Source organism: Lygodium microphyllum, chromosome 1 (assembly GCF_053477565.2).
Source record: "Lygodium microphyllum isolate KBCC chromosome 1, Lygodium_microphyllum_v1.1.10, whole genome shotgun sequence".
Taxonomy (NCBI): Eukaryota; Viridiplantae; Streptophyta; class Polypodiopsida; order Schizaeales; family Lygodiaceae; genus Lygodium; species Lygodium microphyllum.
The window spans coordinates 108,566,192-108,583,945 of record NC_141135.1 but is presented as its reverse complement, the minus strand read 5'-3'; the positions used below and the strand labels follow the sequence as shown (position 1 = coordinate 108,583,945).

Below are 17,754 nucleotides of genomic sequence, written 5' to 3'. Positions count from 1 at the left end.
GACTGAGACCTATTTATAGGCCATCTCTCCACCCATTTTTCAACCATTCCACACTTTTATTCAATCACTCTCTTCCATATTCTTCTCTCCTTTCTCCATCCTCTCCATTGTCGTTCACATACGAGGACATTACAATTCATGGCTTCTGCATCCATCTCCACTTGGTGTTCTACTACTGTGTTTTATTGTGGCGTTCTACTGCTTGCATTTGGCAATTGGCACCTTTCTGACTTTAGATGAGCTTTGTCTAGCACTCTTCAGCATACTTGAGGCTGCGTTTTGCATCAACAAGGTTTCCTAGGATTGTTTTTCAGCCTTCCGCTGGCTGCCCTCTTGCTCGACACCTCACGAAGGCCAACTGTTGCTAGTGATCATCTTCCTCTTCTATCATGACATCGGAGGATTGTGTTCCACTCCCTCCACAACTATCCTTCACCTTTTAGCGATTACTCAGTAGCCCACTGCCCAAAGGATTGCATTTCGCTCCCTTCGCTTTGCATATTCCGGGCCAGGGTTGCACTTGTACGTCGCACGGACAGGTTCGTACCATACGAACCGTACGGTACGTATCCGTACTGTTTCGTACGAGATTTTAGACATGTTTTGGCCACGTATCTTGCGGGACAAGGCGAGCTATCCAGAGAGTTTCCGCGTGAAATGGGTTGGGGAAAAGGCGCAAACTGGGCACGATTGATCATTTGCGACACACACACACTCTTGCAAGTCTGGACTCTCTCCTCAACCCTCCCTCTTGTCTCCAAGACTCCAAGGCTGCATCAAGCTCCCATCCCCTCCAAGCTCCCTCTTTCTCTCTCCTCTTCCCCTCTTCTCTTGAGTCTTCCTCGCATCCTCTCCCTTTTCAAAGTTTATTCTTCTTCCAACTTTCCAACTTTCCCCAATCCCCTCCCTCTTCAAGGCTCAAGTATCATATCACTCTCTCCTCTTTCCCTCATTCCCTCCTCTTCAAGCATCATCGCCGATCGGAGTGACAAGTCTCGACTCTCTCCTCTTCATTGGGCCTTCGGCCTCGCCTCGGCACCATGACACGCGAGAAGCATGAGGCCTTCAACTTGCACGCCATCCATGTGGAGAGGGACACAAAGAAGTCCAACTCCCACAATTGGATATGCAAGTATTGCAAGAAGAGCTATACAAGTGGTGCAACCCGGCTTCTCCAACATCTTTCCAAGGCGGGGGAGCAAGTCGCTCCGTGCAAGTCGATCCCTCAACACATTGCGGACGAGATTCTCGCCAAGATGAGAGGGGGATCCACTAGAGGAGGAGGTGGCGAATCGGCGGCAGCGGCATCTACACCTATACCTACTCATGAGGAAGCCTCAAATGTAGGTCTATCCTCGACCGATGCGGGTGAGGCCTCCACCATTGGTGGTGCTGACTCCACATCCACTTCGGGCTCCGGCATTGGCAAAAGGCAAAGGTTAGAGGCTCATGCGGTACCAGAGAGGCAATCCTCTCTCTCTCAAGCTCCCGGTCATACACGTGGATCTATTGCATTTCTTAGAGAAAGGCAACGACAAGCCGATGTTGAGATTGCACGCACGGTGATCGAGTGCAATTTTGCATTCAACATCCTAAAGCATGAGCAATGGAAGAAGATGGTGAGAACCATCGCCAATGTGGCCCCATGTGATATGAGGACGAAGAAGATTGATGAAGAGGAGAGGATTGATAAAGCCCTTGGTCCTATTTGGGCCGCATGGACAAAATACGGTTGCTCCATTCTTACCGATGGATGGAGTGACCGTAAGAAACGAGGTATCATCAACATACTCCTTTCATGTCCACTTGGCACATATTTTTTGCGGGCCGTAGACACCGGCAAGAGGGGAAGAAAAACGACCGGGCCATTCATCTACCGCCACATTCGGCAAGCTATCATTGAGGTACACATTGTCTTTTTAAAATTGCTTTCATTATTCATGAATCATAATTAGAATTTTCAAGTCATGATTCATGATTCATCTCTCCCTGAAGCTTTTATAATTTGTGCCATGTATGATGTGCTTGTAGATGGGCCCATTGAATGTGATGCAAGTTGTGACCGACAATGCATCCAATTGTCGGCGCATGGGCCGTTTGCTTGAGGCCGAGTTTTCTTCGATCGTGTGGACTCCATGTGCAAGTCACTGTTTGGACTTGCTCATGGAGGACATCGGGAAGCTAAAATGGGTGAAGAGGGTAGTACATAAGGCTACATGTGTTGTCACCTTCTTCACGGTGAAGGTGAAGGTGCTTGCGATGTATCGCGAGCATAGCAAACTTGAGTTGAAGAAGCCTTCTTCAACTCGGTTTGCTTATATGTGGTTATTGTTGGAGTGGCTTTATGAGGTGCGGTCCGCCCTACGCAAACAGTGGTGTCCACTCTATGGAATGAGTGGAATAAGCATGAGACAGAGGAGGCGAAAGCCATGCAGCGACTGTGCCTTGATGAGCAGTTTTGGCAGAAAGTCCGTGCCATTGTGATTGTTGTGACTCCCTTTTATAGGGTGTTGCGCATGACTAATTGTGAGGGGTCCACCATGGGCCTTCTTGTTCACTTTTTCAGAGCGGCATTGGAGGAGGTACGGGCTTGCACGATGATCACAGATTCTCAGCGTGCATACATCATAGAGATAGCAAAGAGGAGATGGGCATGGATGCATAGGCCCATCCATGGTTTTGCGGCATTGGTGCATCCGGTCTACAAGTCGCTGGCAATCATGGATGACAGAGAGCTCCGGTCAGATCAGCTTGCATATTTGACTTGTGTGGTTCCCATAGATGACCACAACACAGTCCTAGAGGAGCTTGGATGCTATGTAGATCAGAGAGGACATGTGGCATTTTCTTCTCCCACTTGTTGGAGAAGGGAGTCACTTGTAAAGCCTCTATTTTGGTGGCAAAATTTTGGATGTGCGCTGGAGACTCTTCAGCCCTTGGCCATGAGAGTCCTTGCGCAGGATTGCTCTTCGGGTGCATGTGAGAGAAATTGGAGTGCCTATTCTCTCATTCACACGAAGATTCGCAATCGTCTTAGCACACGACAGTTAGAGCGGCTAGTCTATTGCCGCACTAACTTGCGCATGATGAAGGCCATGATGAGTATGGATAGTCCAAAGCAGGTAAACGCCTAACCATAAAATGATAAGTCAAGTTTAATTTTTAAATTTGTTGGTTTCAACTTGTTGCTTTATAGTATTATACTCAACAATTTAGTATTTATAATCTATTATCTTATGTGCATTGTGTAGGTGAATGTTGATACATTCAAGTTGACGGGTGACACTCTTGCGAGTGTACATCAGGAGGCCGATGAGGAGTAGTTCTTTGCAGAGCTCTATAGAGAGCTCATAGCAGCAGACACCCGCGACACTCGTAGTCAGCGTGCTCATGGGCGAGGAGTTCGAGTTGCCAGCAGGGGCATGGTCATTCTGCGCCCTCCGAGATCGACGAGGGGTGGTTCAGGTGGTTTGTAGTATATATGAGGCGGGACTCTAGTAGCTCTCGTGAGTATGAGAGTGCCTCATCATTCGATGACGAGGAGTCATCTTCAAACTCTCTTGATGAGCACTCAGATGATGATGATAGTGATGCCTCATGAGTCATCCTAGCCTCTAGGCCTCAACTCTCTCGAGTCTCACCTTTTTGTATCTACTTAGTACTATCACTGATGATTGTATCCAGTTTCACTATGATTGTATGATGTATCTAGTACATTGTACCGTTGCCTGCATGTTTGCTGCTCGCATGTGATTGCAAGGGATTTTTACCTCATGTATTCAGCATATTTTGTAATGGCATTGCTAGTTTCACTTTAAACATTGTTCTATTATTTATAGTTTTTTAAAAAATAAAGTTAATTTTTTTTCGTACTAATATCGTACCGTACCTTATAAAATCTTAAGGTACCATTTAGTACCGTATTTTATCGTACCGTACCGTATCGTACTTTTCGTACCTGACAACTATGATATTCCCTACAAGTGCTACCGCCTGGTTCAAACAGGACAGAGTAGCCATCATCTAAGCTTCGGCTCCGCTGTATCATCTTTTCTTCACATAGCATGATTTAGTGCTTCATCTTCATCTTCTTTTGTGTTTTTTGAGTTTCTCTTCTCTCTCAATGTTTGCCGTACACACACTGTGTTTCTCCCTGGAAACACTACTATCTATCTAGTTCATCGCATATTTTGACACGGTATCAAAGCATTCTTGTTATTTTGACAGCGCATTCATCCCCAACTAGTGTTACCCTTTTAGCAACAAGGCGAAGGATTTTATTCCAAGCCCCAATCATCTTGGATACCGTAGGTGGGTGCGGCCAATACAATGACTTCAAATTCTCCCTTTCAATTAGATGCTCAGGGAAGATTGCTTGCTTTAAGGGATGCTCTTTTATCAGCAACAACAATATCCTTCTAAGATGATAGTTGATGATTTGTAGAGGGCCCACCTTGTGGATGTCATTCAAGTGAGGTGGAGAGGTTCAATGCAGAGTTTGGTAGTAAAGAATATAGGATGTGAATGACTATTTTTGCTCGTAATTCGGATGTATTCTATGCAGTGGAGAACGAGCAACACTCAATGGCTACTGCCAATCTATGCATATAAAGACTACATTATTTCCTTTAATGCATGCTCCTTATAGATCTAGAGTTATGTTGGTTCATTCTATATAGCTGTCATCATAACTTACTTTGTCCGAATGTCGAAGCAAATTCTTGATAGTGGAGATTGTTAGAGATCGTCGCCTGACCAGGACTGCACAGTCCAGTCGGACTGTACAATCAGACTGTCACACATGGCAGTCCGACTGACTGCAGTCCAGTCGCCTGCATTTAATGCAGCCGACCTGCCTGATTTTTTCGCCTAGATTCTGGCTATTTATAGCCGAGGTTTTCAGCAGTCTCCCGCACTTCTCTGCTCGCAGATTACAGACTGGTGGCATGCGCAGATTCCGTCTCTGTTCGCAGATTTCAGACAGGAGACAGTGCAGACTGCAGCGGACTTCGAGGTGAACAGCAGCTTGCATCGTCGAGGTGGAGACACGCAGTCCAGCGCACTGCGCCCGTGTACATATCTGCTTATCTTTGTATACAGCACACTTTATACAACAGATCTTCATCTTCCATTGTCTCTTTCTCTCTCTTCTCTCTCTGCGTTCTCTCTCTCTCAGTCCTACGCTTCCGCACCGCTGCACTCTGACATGGTATCGGAGCAGTGCTAGAGGGCTGACGGAGCGCAGAACCAACCTGAAGAGGAGTTTCTATCGCGACACAAGGTTGCGTTTTCAGCGTTTGAGGGCAGGCAGGAGGGCTGTGCCTCGGAACAAGGCTGAAGCGAGCGTGGACGCGCAGGAAAGGAGTCCAGGTGATGGATTTGCTGCTGTTTACTGCTGATTGACGAGGAGGAAGTTTGAGTTTTCAGCTTTCAAGTGCAGGTTTTGCTTTTTCATCGCCTCCGGCGGGTGAAGAAGTTTCAGGACGCGGAAGAGCCTTAGCAGGCTGAGTTTTCACAATCAGAGGGGGCTGCTTTTGTGTTTGTGAAGGCATTACAGGTGAAGATGTCTACAGAGATTGACTTGGAGTTCCAGACGATTATGGACCGGAAGGTGCTTGTCTTACCGGCTCTTCCCGCAGATCAGAAGCTCAATGGCGACAACTACCGCATATGGTGCGTCATGATGTTGGCCATCCTTGAGTCCTATGATTTGGCGGAGCTTGTATAGGAGGAGATCGACCGGCCCTCGATAAGAGATGAGTCCAAACTCTCTTCTGATGCTCGTGCGGAGTTGGCCAAGGCTCAGTCTCACTGGGACAAACTGAATGCCAGGATTCGTTCCTTTCTTTTTCTGTCTTGTACTACAGCCGTGATAGCTCACATCGAGCACTTGACAGTGACTCGGAAGATATGGCTGGAGCTTGATCAGATGTACAACCGGATGACCCTTATGAAGCGGGTTTCTTTGGAGGTTCAGATGCAGACCTTGTCCGTAAACAAGTCTTCTTCGTTGCGGGAACATATCAACAAGCTTAGACAGCTTTAGATGCAAGTTCAGAATGCGGGGAAGCCGATTTCCTCCGAAGACATGGCGATCACACTATTGTCCCAGTTGCCGCTACGATTTGGTACTTTCTACTCCGCCCTTATTGCTTCGGGGCGAGAGTCTACTCTTCATTGGGAAGAGTTGGTTCCTATGGTCTTGGACCAAGAGGAATAGCTAAAGGGACAGAATGCTTCCAAGTCGGAGGCACTGACAGATCAAGTCTCTCAGAAGAAGGGTAAGGACCAAAAGAAGAAGAAGGGGGATAACAAGTCAAAGAAGGACAAGGACAAGGACAAAGAATCCACATGCCATATTTGTGGAAAGACTGGCCATTGGAAGAAGGATTGCCCTGACAAAGACAAGGACACCAACGAGAAGGACACGAAGGATTCTGGAGCGGTGGCTGCACCCTCATCAGCTACATTTCTTTATCTAGCTGTCATTGAGGACTCTTCACCGAATGCTTCTGATGCTGCGATGACGGCTCCCCAGGCTCGAGAGTGGATTGTTGACAGTGGTGCCTCCCGGCACATGACTCCTTCATCAGATGGTATTGCTCAGTTGCGACCCTCGCGTGGGCAGATTCTCATTGGAGATAGCTCTTCAGTGTCTATTGCAAGACGGGGTAAGATCCATCTTATTCTAGATGGACGTGGTGGTACCTATACCTCAGAGGTCTTGCATGTACCAGGTTTAGGGTATCATCTCCTGTCAGTTCATAAGATTTGCTCCCTTGGACTTTTGGTGGAGTTTGACAGTAACTCGGTGCGAGTCCTTGATCGTGGGTCAAGGAAGGTTCTATCTTCCGGATATGAGGAGAACGGCATCTATAAATTGATATGGCATGCTCGGTTTGGTCACCTCAACTATGATTATCTTCGGAGGGTGTCACGGGGACAGCTTGTTCGAGGGTTGCCGGATATAGTGGTGAGCCAGCAGCCATGTGTCTCCTGCATTCATGGGAAGCAGCATAGGGATGCCATTCCCCACACAGCTTCGCGGCGGTCTACTTCACCGATGGAGCTTGTATCTACGGATCTATGTGGCTCTATGAGGAACGAGTCCTTGCGTGGGAGCTCGTACTTCATGCTGATCGTAGATGATTACAGCAGGATGACATGGGCCTATTTCTTGGCATTGAAGTCAGAAGCTTTCTCCCACTTCAAGGATTGGCTTCTCTTTGAGGAGAACCGATTAGGCCGGGGATTGAAGACCTTGCGATCCGACAAGGGTGGTGAATTTGTTTCTAATGAGTTTGGCCGTTTTTGTGCAGATAAAGGTATTCACCAGGAGTTTGCTAATACCAACACTCCTCAAGAAAATGGCATTCTTGAACGGAAAAACCGCAGTGTGATCGAGATGGCGCGTACCATGATGGAGCACCGACAGACCCCTCAGGTTTTGTGGGCCGAGGCTGTGGCTATTGCAATCCACATCCTTAATCGATCCCCCACTTCGGCCGTTGATGGGATGACACCTTTTGAGGCTTACTTTGGGACTAAGCCCGATGTTTTTTACTTTAGGGTCTTTGGGTGTGATGCCTATGTTCACATTCCCAAGGCTCACCGTGATAAATTTGAAGCAGCTTTCCGAAGACAGGTATTTGTTGGCTACAGCTCCCAGTCCCAAGGCTATCGATTATATGATTCCGTCAAGCGGGATGTGTACACTAGTCGTGATGTGCGGTTTGTGGAGGTTCCGGCCATATCAACGGGTGAGGAGCATCCCGTTCTTGGAGATCCAAGGGAGAGTTGGGCTCTTGCTACAGTTCCTTTGGAGCCCGTGCCTTTTGATTATGATTCTGTTTCTGACACAGAGTCTACTGTTCCACCGGTCACCCCTGAGGAGTTACCACCGGTGGATATTCCAGAGTCTTCACCTGATGGAGAGAGACGAGGGGAGGTTCCGCCTCCTCCTTGATGGGCCCGTGACACACTCCGTGATTCAGGGATCGAGGGGGTTCCTGAGGAGTGGGGACCGCAGGATGGTCCGCGGCGGTCATGGAGGCACCAGGCACATTCTACGGAGCTTGTTTGCTCTAACTATTGTTTGATGACCCATGTTATACAGGATCGAGAGCCCACCTCTGTGAAGGAGGCTTTACAGTCCGCACCATGGAAGAAAGCTATGGAAGCCGAGTTGGAGGCTATTGAGAGGAATCGCACTTGGTCACTCGTGCCACGCCCCCCGAATAAGAAGGTGATTGGCTTCAAATGGGTCTTCAAGACCAAATACCTTAGCGATGGTTCTTTGGATAAGCACAAGGCTTGCCTTGTTGCTAAAGGTTTTGCACAACGCCCAGGGATTGATTGTTAAGATACTTTTGCCCCCATTGCTCGTATGGCGACCATTCGAGCTGTTCTTGCCTTGGCTTGCCATAGGAGATGGCCTGTTTATCAGTTGGATGTGAAGTCGGCCTTCCTCAATGGTGATTTGAAGGAGGAGATCTATGTTGAGTAGCCTCCTGGCTTTGGATCCTCAGATGGGAAAGTCTACAGGTTGAAGAAGGCCTTGTATGGCCTCAAGCAGGCTCCGCGTGCATGGAACGAGAAGATTGATTCGTTCCTTCAGTCTCAGTTGGGATATGGGCATTCTAAGGCCGATCCGCAGCTTTATGTTCACACTTCCTAGGATGATTGTGTGCTTTTTGTGTTATATGTTGATGATTTGATTGTCACAGGTGATCATGCACAGAAGGTCCAAGAGACGAAGGCAGCTTTACATCGGACGTTCGATATGACGAACTTGGGTCTACTCCATTTCTTTTTGGGCCATGAGATTTATCAGTCTCAACGGGGGATCTTCATCTCTCAGCAGAGATATGTATAGGAGCTCTTGGTTTCTTTTGCGATGGAGGATAGTCGGACCCTTTCTACTCCTATGGATCCGATTTGGAAGGCCACTTCCCATTCAGCTTCTCCCATGGCGGATGCTTTCCGCTATCGTCAGTTGATTGGATCCTTGATTTGGCTTCTCAACACTCGTGTTGATCTTTGTTTTGTTGTTGGGCTCTTGGCCGGGTTCATGAGTGAACCTCAGATGGTGCATTGGCAGGTTGCTCAGAGGATACTTCGGTATTTGAGGGGGACGTCGGATTTAGGGATTCATTATCCCACAGGGACAGATGGTTCAGATCTTGTACTTGCAGGTTGGAGCGACTCGGATTGGGCCGGTGATGTGGACCACAGACGGTCTACTACAGGTTACTGTTTTACCTTGGGTGCAGGTGTTATCTCATGGAGTAGCAAGAAGCAGCCCACGGTAGCCCTTTCGTCTACTGAGGCGGAGTATCGGGCCGCGTCTTCCACCACATGTGAGGATGTGTGGCTTCGGAGATTGTTGGAGGAGCTTGGCTGCCCCCAGATTCGTCCTACTTTGCTGCAATGTGACAATGAGAGTTGCATTGCCTTGGCACGGAATCGTGTTTTTCATGCCCGGACGAAGCACATAGAGATCCAGTACCACTTCATCAGAGAGAAGCTTCTGGAGGAGACCATCACTGTGGAGTACTGCAAGACGGAGGACAATCTTGCAGATTTGTTTATGAAGGCACTTCCCCAAGCTCTACTTCGGAGACATTCCAGATCCCTCAGGCTTGTGCCCTGCCCACGCTCTGAGAGCGGGTGTTAGAGATCATCGCCTGACCAGGACTGCACAGTCCAGTCGGACTGCCACGTGGCAGTCCGACTGACTGCAATCCAGTCGGCTGCAATGCAGCCGACCTGCCTGATTTTTTCGCCCAGATTCTGGCTATTTATAGCCGAGGTTTTCAGCATCTGGCTATTTATAGCCGAGGTTTTCAGCAGTCTCCCGCACTTCTCTGCTCGTAGATTACAGACTGGTGGCATGCACAGATTCCGTCTCTGTTCGCAGATTTCAGACAGGAGACAGTGCAGACTGCAGCGGACTTCGAGGTGAACAGCAGGCTGCATCGTCGAGGTGGAGACATGCAGTCCAGCGCATTGCGCCCGTGTACATATCTGCATATCTTTGTATACATCACACTTTATACAGCAGATCTTCATCTTCCACTGTCTCTTTCTCTCTCTTCTCTCTCTGCGTTCTCTCTCTCTCAGTCCTACACTTCCGCACCGCTGCACTGTGACAGAGATAATGTATGAGGTCAAGGTTCTATGGTTGGTGGGAGTGTATGCACCCAATGCAGCTTGGGATTGTTGTCAACTTTGAGATGACCTACGAGATGCCAAACAAGTAATACAGCTGAAATCCTCACTATTGTTTACTCATCTTGTCCATTTCGCCAGTGGTCCTTAAGAAATCTTCTTAGTGTCCCTCAAGTAATTAGTTGTCAACAATTTCCTTCTTGGCTGAAATTTTGGCTACTTTTAGAATTGTTTCTTGGGATGCCAAACACAATTTGAAAAAGATGACCAATTTAGGCCTAATCTCTATTGCTGATGCACTATAGCCAACAAGAAATGCCTAATTATGTGCGGGATTTTTCATGTGCCTAGAGGACTGATTTATGGGCAACAATTTCAAACTCTTAACTTGTTTGGAAACATTTCCTAATTCCGACCTACAACAAAATTTGTAGGATTGGGAAATTAAGAATAGTTTGATCTAAGAGCAAGCATCTACCAAATAAGATATATCATTTGCTTATCAAGGATCATGCATGGTTGATGGATAAGGGCTATTGCTTATGCAGTCTACACAGGGTTAGAGCTTGGTGGAAATCTATAGTAATGGAGGGTTGGCTTAATACAAACCCTTTTAAATCTAAGTGTTCGTTTGGCGAATGTTCTTTGATGGTCTCCCACTTACAAGTTGCTCCTGCATATCAGGATCCAACATTTCCAATGTCTCTTGCTTCTTTTGCACTACAATTGAGGAGACCCCTTGTTATAGGTTTGTAGCTTGCCTGGGGGATTGGCCACATGGCACATATGGTCTCTTCTATCTCAAGTTTGGTGTTTTGGTTGTCAAAGCTTCCATGCATCTTAAGGATTGGGCTTTTGGAATCCCCAAATTTGCAGGATCCGTGCAGCCACACGTGTTGGTGGTCTTCTACTTTCAGTGTTCTTGGGGATGCTGATATAATTGGACTATCCAATGTGCATTCATTTTTTATTCCCACTTTGGAGTGCACAATCATATTGGTTGTTTGACAGGTCTTCTTCAATGGCAATCAAGCACCATCAAGTATGTGGCTCTTCTTACCAAGGATGATCTAGCTCCTTAGAGTGCTGCAATCTCTTTAGTCTCTCTGTTTGATACTTAGTACTCGTGTGACTTTTGTACATTCTATAATTTATTGCCTATTACGGAACAAAAAAGGGACCAAATAAGTGTAGTCCAATTGTTTGGATGAATGCATGATGACCATGATGCCTAGAGGTCAACCTCTACACTCCACATGGTCGTATAGAGGGAAAAAAGTGAGAATTGAACCTGGGTCAGCAGGTTGGCATCCCAGCAGCATGCCACTAGGCTATTCGTAAGAGCGAGAGAGCAATGATGACTAAGCTCAGAAGGCAACAAAAGGCAACCACACCAAGTGACATGATAGCAAAGAAGCTTTTGATGGGCTTTTGAACTTAAAGCTAGAGCTTCCAATATGGTTCACTTTAATTAAAAAGCAATAAGAAATCAGAAAATTTCACAAAGTAACAGGGTACCTGGTGTAAGGAGACAAAGGTGTTAGAGAAGGAGATAGCGTGGACGTTTCAGTTTCCACTGTCACGTCAGGATTGACCTCAGAACTAGGAGATGCAGTTGCAACAGTGGCCTCAGGTACAATGTCCTCCTGTACAGCAGGCTGCCAGAACCACCTGAAGCCCTTTCCTGGTTCCATAGCTGGTGCTGCAGTCTTACCAGGTGCATCTTTTCCTGCATCTGTCGAGTCTGAACTTGTTGCTTCAGTATTTTCCTTTGCAATGTTTTCTGTGTCAACTTTAGCCTTATCCACCCCAATAGTCTCTGCTGCTTTCTTCTCAACCACCTCAACCTTTTCTTCAGCTGCTTCTTCTGGTTTAGGCTTAGTTTCCTTCTCTGTAGAAATCTTAGCTTCAACAAGTGCCTCCTTCTCTTCTTCCTCTCTCTTGATCTCTGCAGTACTTGCAGCTTCTTGCTCTGCTAGTCTCTTTGCTTCGAGTTCTGCTTTTTCTTGTTCTTCTTTTTTCTTAGCTGCAGCAATTCTGGCAGCTTCTTGCTCTGCTAGTCTCTTTGCTTCGAGTTCTGCTTTTTCTTGTTCTTCTTTTTTTTTTAGCTGCTGCAATCCTGGCAGCTTCTTGCTCTTCCAGTTTTAAGGCCTCTGCCTCTTTCTTCTTTTGCTCCTGAAGTTTTTTCTCTGCAAGCTTTGCAGATTGCAGCCTGGATTTTACTGTTGCTTTTTCTTCTTCTTGTGCATCTTGGCTTTCTGTGGTGTCAATCTTTGAATCATCTGTACTTGTCTCAGTTGCTTTGGAAGAAGGGAACCGTCCAAAAAAGGGGATTCCAGTAGTTTTCTGGCTTTGAGCTTTACTCTCCTTCAAGCTTGCAGTGATCATCTGTGCCTCCAGTTTCACTGCATCCAGTATCTTTTCCTTCTCCAGCTCAGACAACCTGACAACATAAATAAGTAGAAACAATTGAACATGCACACAAAGATATGCTCATATATGTCACGTTTTTCTGAGATTGTAAGGGCCCATTCATGTTTGAAAGTATTTTAAATGAAGATTGTCAATAAGCATAAGTTTTTACACTTGGCCTTTTTGGGCTGCAGCTAAAACAGCAGCTTCAAGAGCTTTCGCTTGCCGTGCTGCTAGGGCAGCAGCTTCAGCCTTCGCTCTGGTCTCAGCCGTTCTTTTTTCCAATTCAGACTTCTCTGCAAGTGCAGCCTTGGCAGCAGTCTTTGCCTCCTCTTCCTTTTCCTTAGCTGCCAAAATTTCCTTTTCGTACTTAGTTCTCAAGGCTTCCAGCTTGTGCTTTTCCTCCTCTGCTTTCTGTAGCTGTAGGCGCTTTTCCTCCTCCAATCTCTTGGCCTCTTTTCGCTTCTCCTCTTCTTGTTTAGCTTGTAGCTTCTTCTGATCAGTAGGCTTTTCCTAGAAGGAGAAAATCTGAAACATCAGAATCCAGAGTGACATGACTATTGAAGGATCCAATGAATGAGCTACAGTGTGTACAACGAACCTCTTCTAGTTTCTTAAATATCTTTTGTGCATCAATGCCGCCACTCTTTTGGCCAACTTTCTTCATACTTCGTTTCTCAAGTTTTGAAGTCTCCTCTTCAAGGGATGGAATTTCTTCAAGCAGTTCTCTTATGGGTCGTAATGGAGCAGTGGTCTCAGCAACTACTTCTAGAATCTTGTTCTTTGAGAGTTCAAAGCTACCCACAACACTTGCTATGAGCTCAGCCACCTGAAAAGAATGGAGCTTGTAATCAGATCAGCAATGGGATGAATTGCTTTATAGACATCTAGACAAATTGTTTGCAATGCGAGCTTGTAACAAAACAGCTGCTCACCTGTAAATTTGAGACTTGGCCACCAAAAAGAGTGTCTGCTTCTGCAAGCCGGAGGTTGTGAGTTTCTTTGTACGCATCTGTAGGCCTTTCCATTCCTCCAGGCCTGACAATCTGACAGTTTAGCAATTTTCGTTAATTTCAGCCATATTTTCAACCCTTTATTCATGCACCTAAGTATGGTTAAAGGCAAGACAAAATTGTCCTTTTGTGTGAAGTTGTACACAAACCCACCTTCAAAAGCTTAATTGTTCAAAGTCTAAAGAGATAGACAACACTTATCTAGGACAACAAGAACTTTAATCATAATCATTCCTTTAAGGGTTAAAAAGAGAACCAAATATGCATAAAATTCACTTGTGTGCCCAGACAATAGCACACTCGACAAAAGTCACTGATTGTCGGCAGACTTGCAAAAGCAGATCTCTTCAGTTGGTCTATCTGACTTTATGTGCACAGGTTTTTGGTACTAAGATTTCTCCTATCAAGTTGTTTAGGGTGTGTTGTTACATGCAAACAATAATTCTGCACTTGCCACATGCTAGAATTCACACGCAAGACTGCAATCCTGAATTGTGTTGTTCTTGCAAGAAGCTGGTAAGCTGGGCTAAGATAATTTGTTCCAAAAAGTGTGAAAGGCAATGTAAAACAGGTTTGAGACCTGCAGTTCTTAGGTTGTTAATTGGTGGCCTATGGCAGAATACGAGGATACTCTTCATCAAACTTGCCTTATTTATGTAGTGGGGCTAATTTTTCCACAGTATTTGGCAGTTAATACCACCCTATGCACAATCAGAGATCAATGTTCCCAAGGCTGGCTTCTTGGATCGTAATCAGGCATTCAAGGGATACTAGATAGCCCTGATCTAAGCAATCAAGACTAGAGGTTGGATGGCATGACCTCAATGTTGTTGGACCTTAAGTGGGGCCCTTTTGTGAATTACTATTAAGTTGTGGAGAAAATGGACAAATTTGTTTTGAAATGTTGTACAAATTCTCTGCCCATGTGCAGAAGTGTGGTTTTGAGAAGATACTCAAAGATTCAGAAACATGTAGTACCCATATGCAAAATATTTTTGCAGGATAATTTGAAGAGCAGGCCCCACGGCCAGTCCAGGGTAGGGCAAGGTGCCATGGGTTGATGTGGTGAAGGGGAGTTAAATGGGCTCTCAACTGGCACAAGAAGCATGCCAACAGCAAGACAACTCTAAAGGTCAATCTAATCTACCCTATAATGTCGTTGATGAAATAGAGAGAAATTCTCACTTAGGGGGAAGAAGTGATATTGTATCATCTCCCCAAGGCAAAATTTTGAAAATGGGGAGGTCTAATCAATCACTTTTAGTTATAAACACCAGAAAGTGCTTGGCTGAAGATTCCACTTACAACTATTTGCAAGATGTATGGATGATGGCCAATATACATCTTCAATGCAAAGTTACATCTCCTATGAGCTTAATCGAGTCAAATAAGAGCCAATTGAATGATGGGAACTATGCATAAGAACTTTACTAATATTTTGGGTCGCAGTTTCATTACAAGACACAGTATCACATAATTTATATAGCATACAAATTTGAAGAGATCAACAATTAGCTGGATATAGATAAAGCTAGCCATCATGTTAGGTAGTCATTTCTATTATGCTTATGAAATAAAGGTTATAGTCTAGCAATAATACAGATGTGTACAAGGGTAAAGGCTGCCAATAGCAAATCCACATTGCACTCCAGACCTGAATGAGGTTCTGGAATCTGCATTCTCCCATTCTCAAATCCTCAAAATAAACCAGTCCCGGAAGTTTGAAGGGCACAACTCATTTGTTAGTAGTCAATGCATTTCGACTGTCATCTCCTGGTTGTGAGCTCCATTGAAGTCTGGTGAGACATGGGAGCTCTCATATTTGTGTCTGTACATGCATTCATTAGCTGCTGTTATTTACTGCATTTCCAGCCTGTTTTGTCATCATTCTAGAGGCACATTGCCACATGGCATTTGATCATATTGGCAGCCATCAGTTTGGACAGTATTCCACATAGGTGATGTCATTTGTAGCAGCTAGTCAACCAGATTTAGTGGGCAGCAGGTCGGCCATATTCTTCTCCCTTGTGTGGTTGTGAGCTCCATCAAAGTCTGGTGAGACATGGGAGCTCTCATATTTGTGTCTGTACATGCATTCATTAGCTGCTGTTATTTACTGCATTTTCAGCCTGTTTTGTCATCATTCTAGAGGCACATTGCCACATGGCATCTGATCATGTTGGCAGCCATCAGTTTGGACAGTATTCCACATAGGCGATGTCATTTGTAGCAGCTAGTCAACCAGATTTAGTGGGCAGCAGGTCGGCCATATTCTTCTCCCTTGTGTACATATTAAGCAGCCACAGCTTTAGCCCTCATCATAGTTTTCAGTCTTCAGCATTTGCCTCTAACTCCAGTGCCCTCATGAACATGCTTCAGCATTTATGCAAGGGCTGCTTGTGCTCAGTTCATTATTCACGAAGGTTTCAGTCTCTCTCTCTTTTTTTTTGTAGCAAAGTCTCTTTTTTTTCCGTAAAAGGTAATTGTATTAATTACGAAAAAAAGTACAAGTTTACTTGATTACAAGGTACATGATGACACTAAGCCATCATGTAAAAAGGTTCCAGTACTAAGAGTTACAAAGTCATGGCAAAGATGTAGATGAAATTGCCTTATGCCAGGGACGCAAGTCTTCCCGTGAGAGTAAGTCAGAATGTTGAAGAAGATCTATCTGCCAATACAAGAGACCCTTAAGCCTAGCAATATGCCGCTGAACATTACAGGCGGAATAAAAAAGAAACGCATTCCGAATGGTCCAGTTATGCCAACAACTCCAATATCGAAGAAAGTGAAACACGAGCTTCATATGTGGCTGTGCCGGTGTTGGGTATTTGGGCTGCACAAAGACCCAATCAAAGGGCCTTAGCGAGAAACCAACCACCGCTCTCCAAACGGCTGATAAGAACGACCATATCTGATACCATGTGAGAAGTCTGAAACAGAAACAGGGAGGGTTGGACTCAATAGTGTAGAACAATGAGCTCTCACACATTTCTACTATTCTTCCATTCCACACATCACTAAAGAGAATAGTTACAACTTAAGGTCTAGGACCATTCGCACCAAACAGCTAAGTCCTAACCACCAACTTATTTAATGTCTGCATCATGTAGTACAGCTGGACAACTCAAGTGTCGGGTATGGTCATACCAAAGATAGTAGATCGAGCTTGAAGTCTTGACAAGACTACTCATCCTTAGGAGGAAATGTTGGAAAAAGTATCCTCATCTTTGGCCTAAGTCATCCCAAGGTCCTCATTGTGGGAGACTACTCATCCTTAAGAGGAAATGTTGAAAGAAGTATCCTCACCTTTGGCCTAAGTCAATGGAAAGAGGCAATAAGTCTAAGTCTACACCAACCACAACAATAAAATTTGTCTTCATACACTTGGATGAAGTGGAGGGCATTGGCACCACCATTGCTACGTCTTCATTAGTTCGGATGTGATAGGCTCCAAGATCTCTATGATAGAGAGGATCCACCTGTCAGAGTATAGCGATGCGGAAGCGTGGGACCAAGACTGAGAGAGAGAGAACGCAGAGAGAAGAGAGAGAAAGAGACAGTGGAAGATGAAGATCTGCTGTATAAAGTGTGCTGTATACAAAGATATGCAGATATGTACACGGGCGCAGTGCGAAGGACTACGTGTCTCCACCTCGACGATGCAACCTGCTGTTCACCTCGAAGTCCGCTATAGTCTACACGATCTCCAGCCTGAAACCTACGATCAGAAGTGAGAGAAGCAGTGCTGGACATCGGCTATAAATAGCTAGGAAATATGCACCAGAAAAGATAGGTCGACTGCATTAAATGCAGCCAACTGGTGCAGTACAGTCGGACTGCAGTCCGACTGGTCAGTCCGACCAGTCGCCGTACTGTACGGCCAGGATCTGACATCGCTAACACCCCCTCTCAGAGCCTGGACGGGGCAGAAGCCTGAGGGATCTGGCATGTCTCCGAAGTAGAGCTTGGGGAAGCGCCTTCGTAAACAAATCTGCAAGATTGTCCTCCGTCTTGCAGTACTCCACAGCGATGGTCTCATCCAGAAGCTTCTCTCTGATGAAGTGGTACTGGATCTCTATGTGCTTCGTCCGGGCATGGAAAACAGGATTCCATGCCAAGGCAATGCAACTCTCATTGTCGCATTGCAGCAAAGTAG

General features: G+C 45.7%; 3 protein-coding genes across 4 annotated transcripts in view; 1 reads left to right on the top strand and 2 right to left on the bottom strand.

The window, feature by feature from the left end:
• Nucleotides 1-12,196, bottom strand: part of LOC148041522 (uncharacterized) — a 23,654-nt gene extending 11,458 nt beyond the window's left edge. The window contains exon 1 of the mRNA XM_087680447.1: nucleotides 11,689-12,196. Coding sequence (XP_087536573.1) covers nucleotides 11,689-11,864 — 176 coding nt within the window. The 5' untranslated portion in view covers nucleotides 11,865-12,196. The remainder of the gene's footprint in view (nucleotides 1-11,688) is intronic.
• Nucleotides 2,502-3,482, top strand: LOC148041523 (uncharacterized). The gene has a single exon (XM_087680453.1). It carries the CDS (start codon nucleotides 2,517-2,519, stop codon nucleotides 3,132-3,134), a length of 618 nt encoding a protein of 205 aa, XP_087536579.1. The 5' UTR covers nucleotides 2,502-2,516; the 3' UTR covers nucleotides 3,135-3,482.
• The window catches only part of LOC148041521 (uncharacterized), a 19,781-nt gene continuing 14,219 nt past the window's right edge, over nucleotides 12,193-17,754 (bottom strand). For both annotated transcript variants that reach the window (XM_087680442.1, XM_087680444.1), the window contains 4 exons: nucleotides 13,518-13,628; nucleotides 13,184-13,411; nucleotides 12,755-13,095; nucleotides 12,193-12,613 (listed from right to left, as the gene is read on the bottom strand). In XM_087680442.1, coding sequence (XP_087536568.1) covers nucleotides 12,193-12,613; nucleotides 12,755-13,095; nucleotides 13,184-13,411; nucleotides 13,518-13,628 — 1,101 coding nt within the window. The remainder of the gene's footprint in view (nucleotides 12,614-12,754; nucleotides 13,096-13,183; nucleotides 13,412-13,517; nucleotides 13,629-17,754) is intronic.

Excerpts from the sequence above, each read along its gene's own strand:
- LOC148041523 (XM_087680453.1), top strand. The coding sequence starts at position 2,517 with ATGACTAATTGTGAGGGGTCCACCATGGGCCTTCTTGTTCACTTTTTC.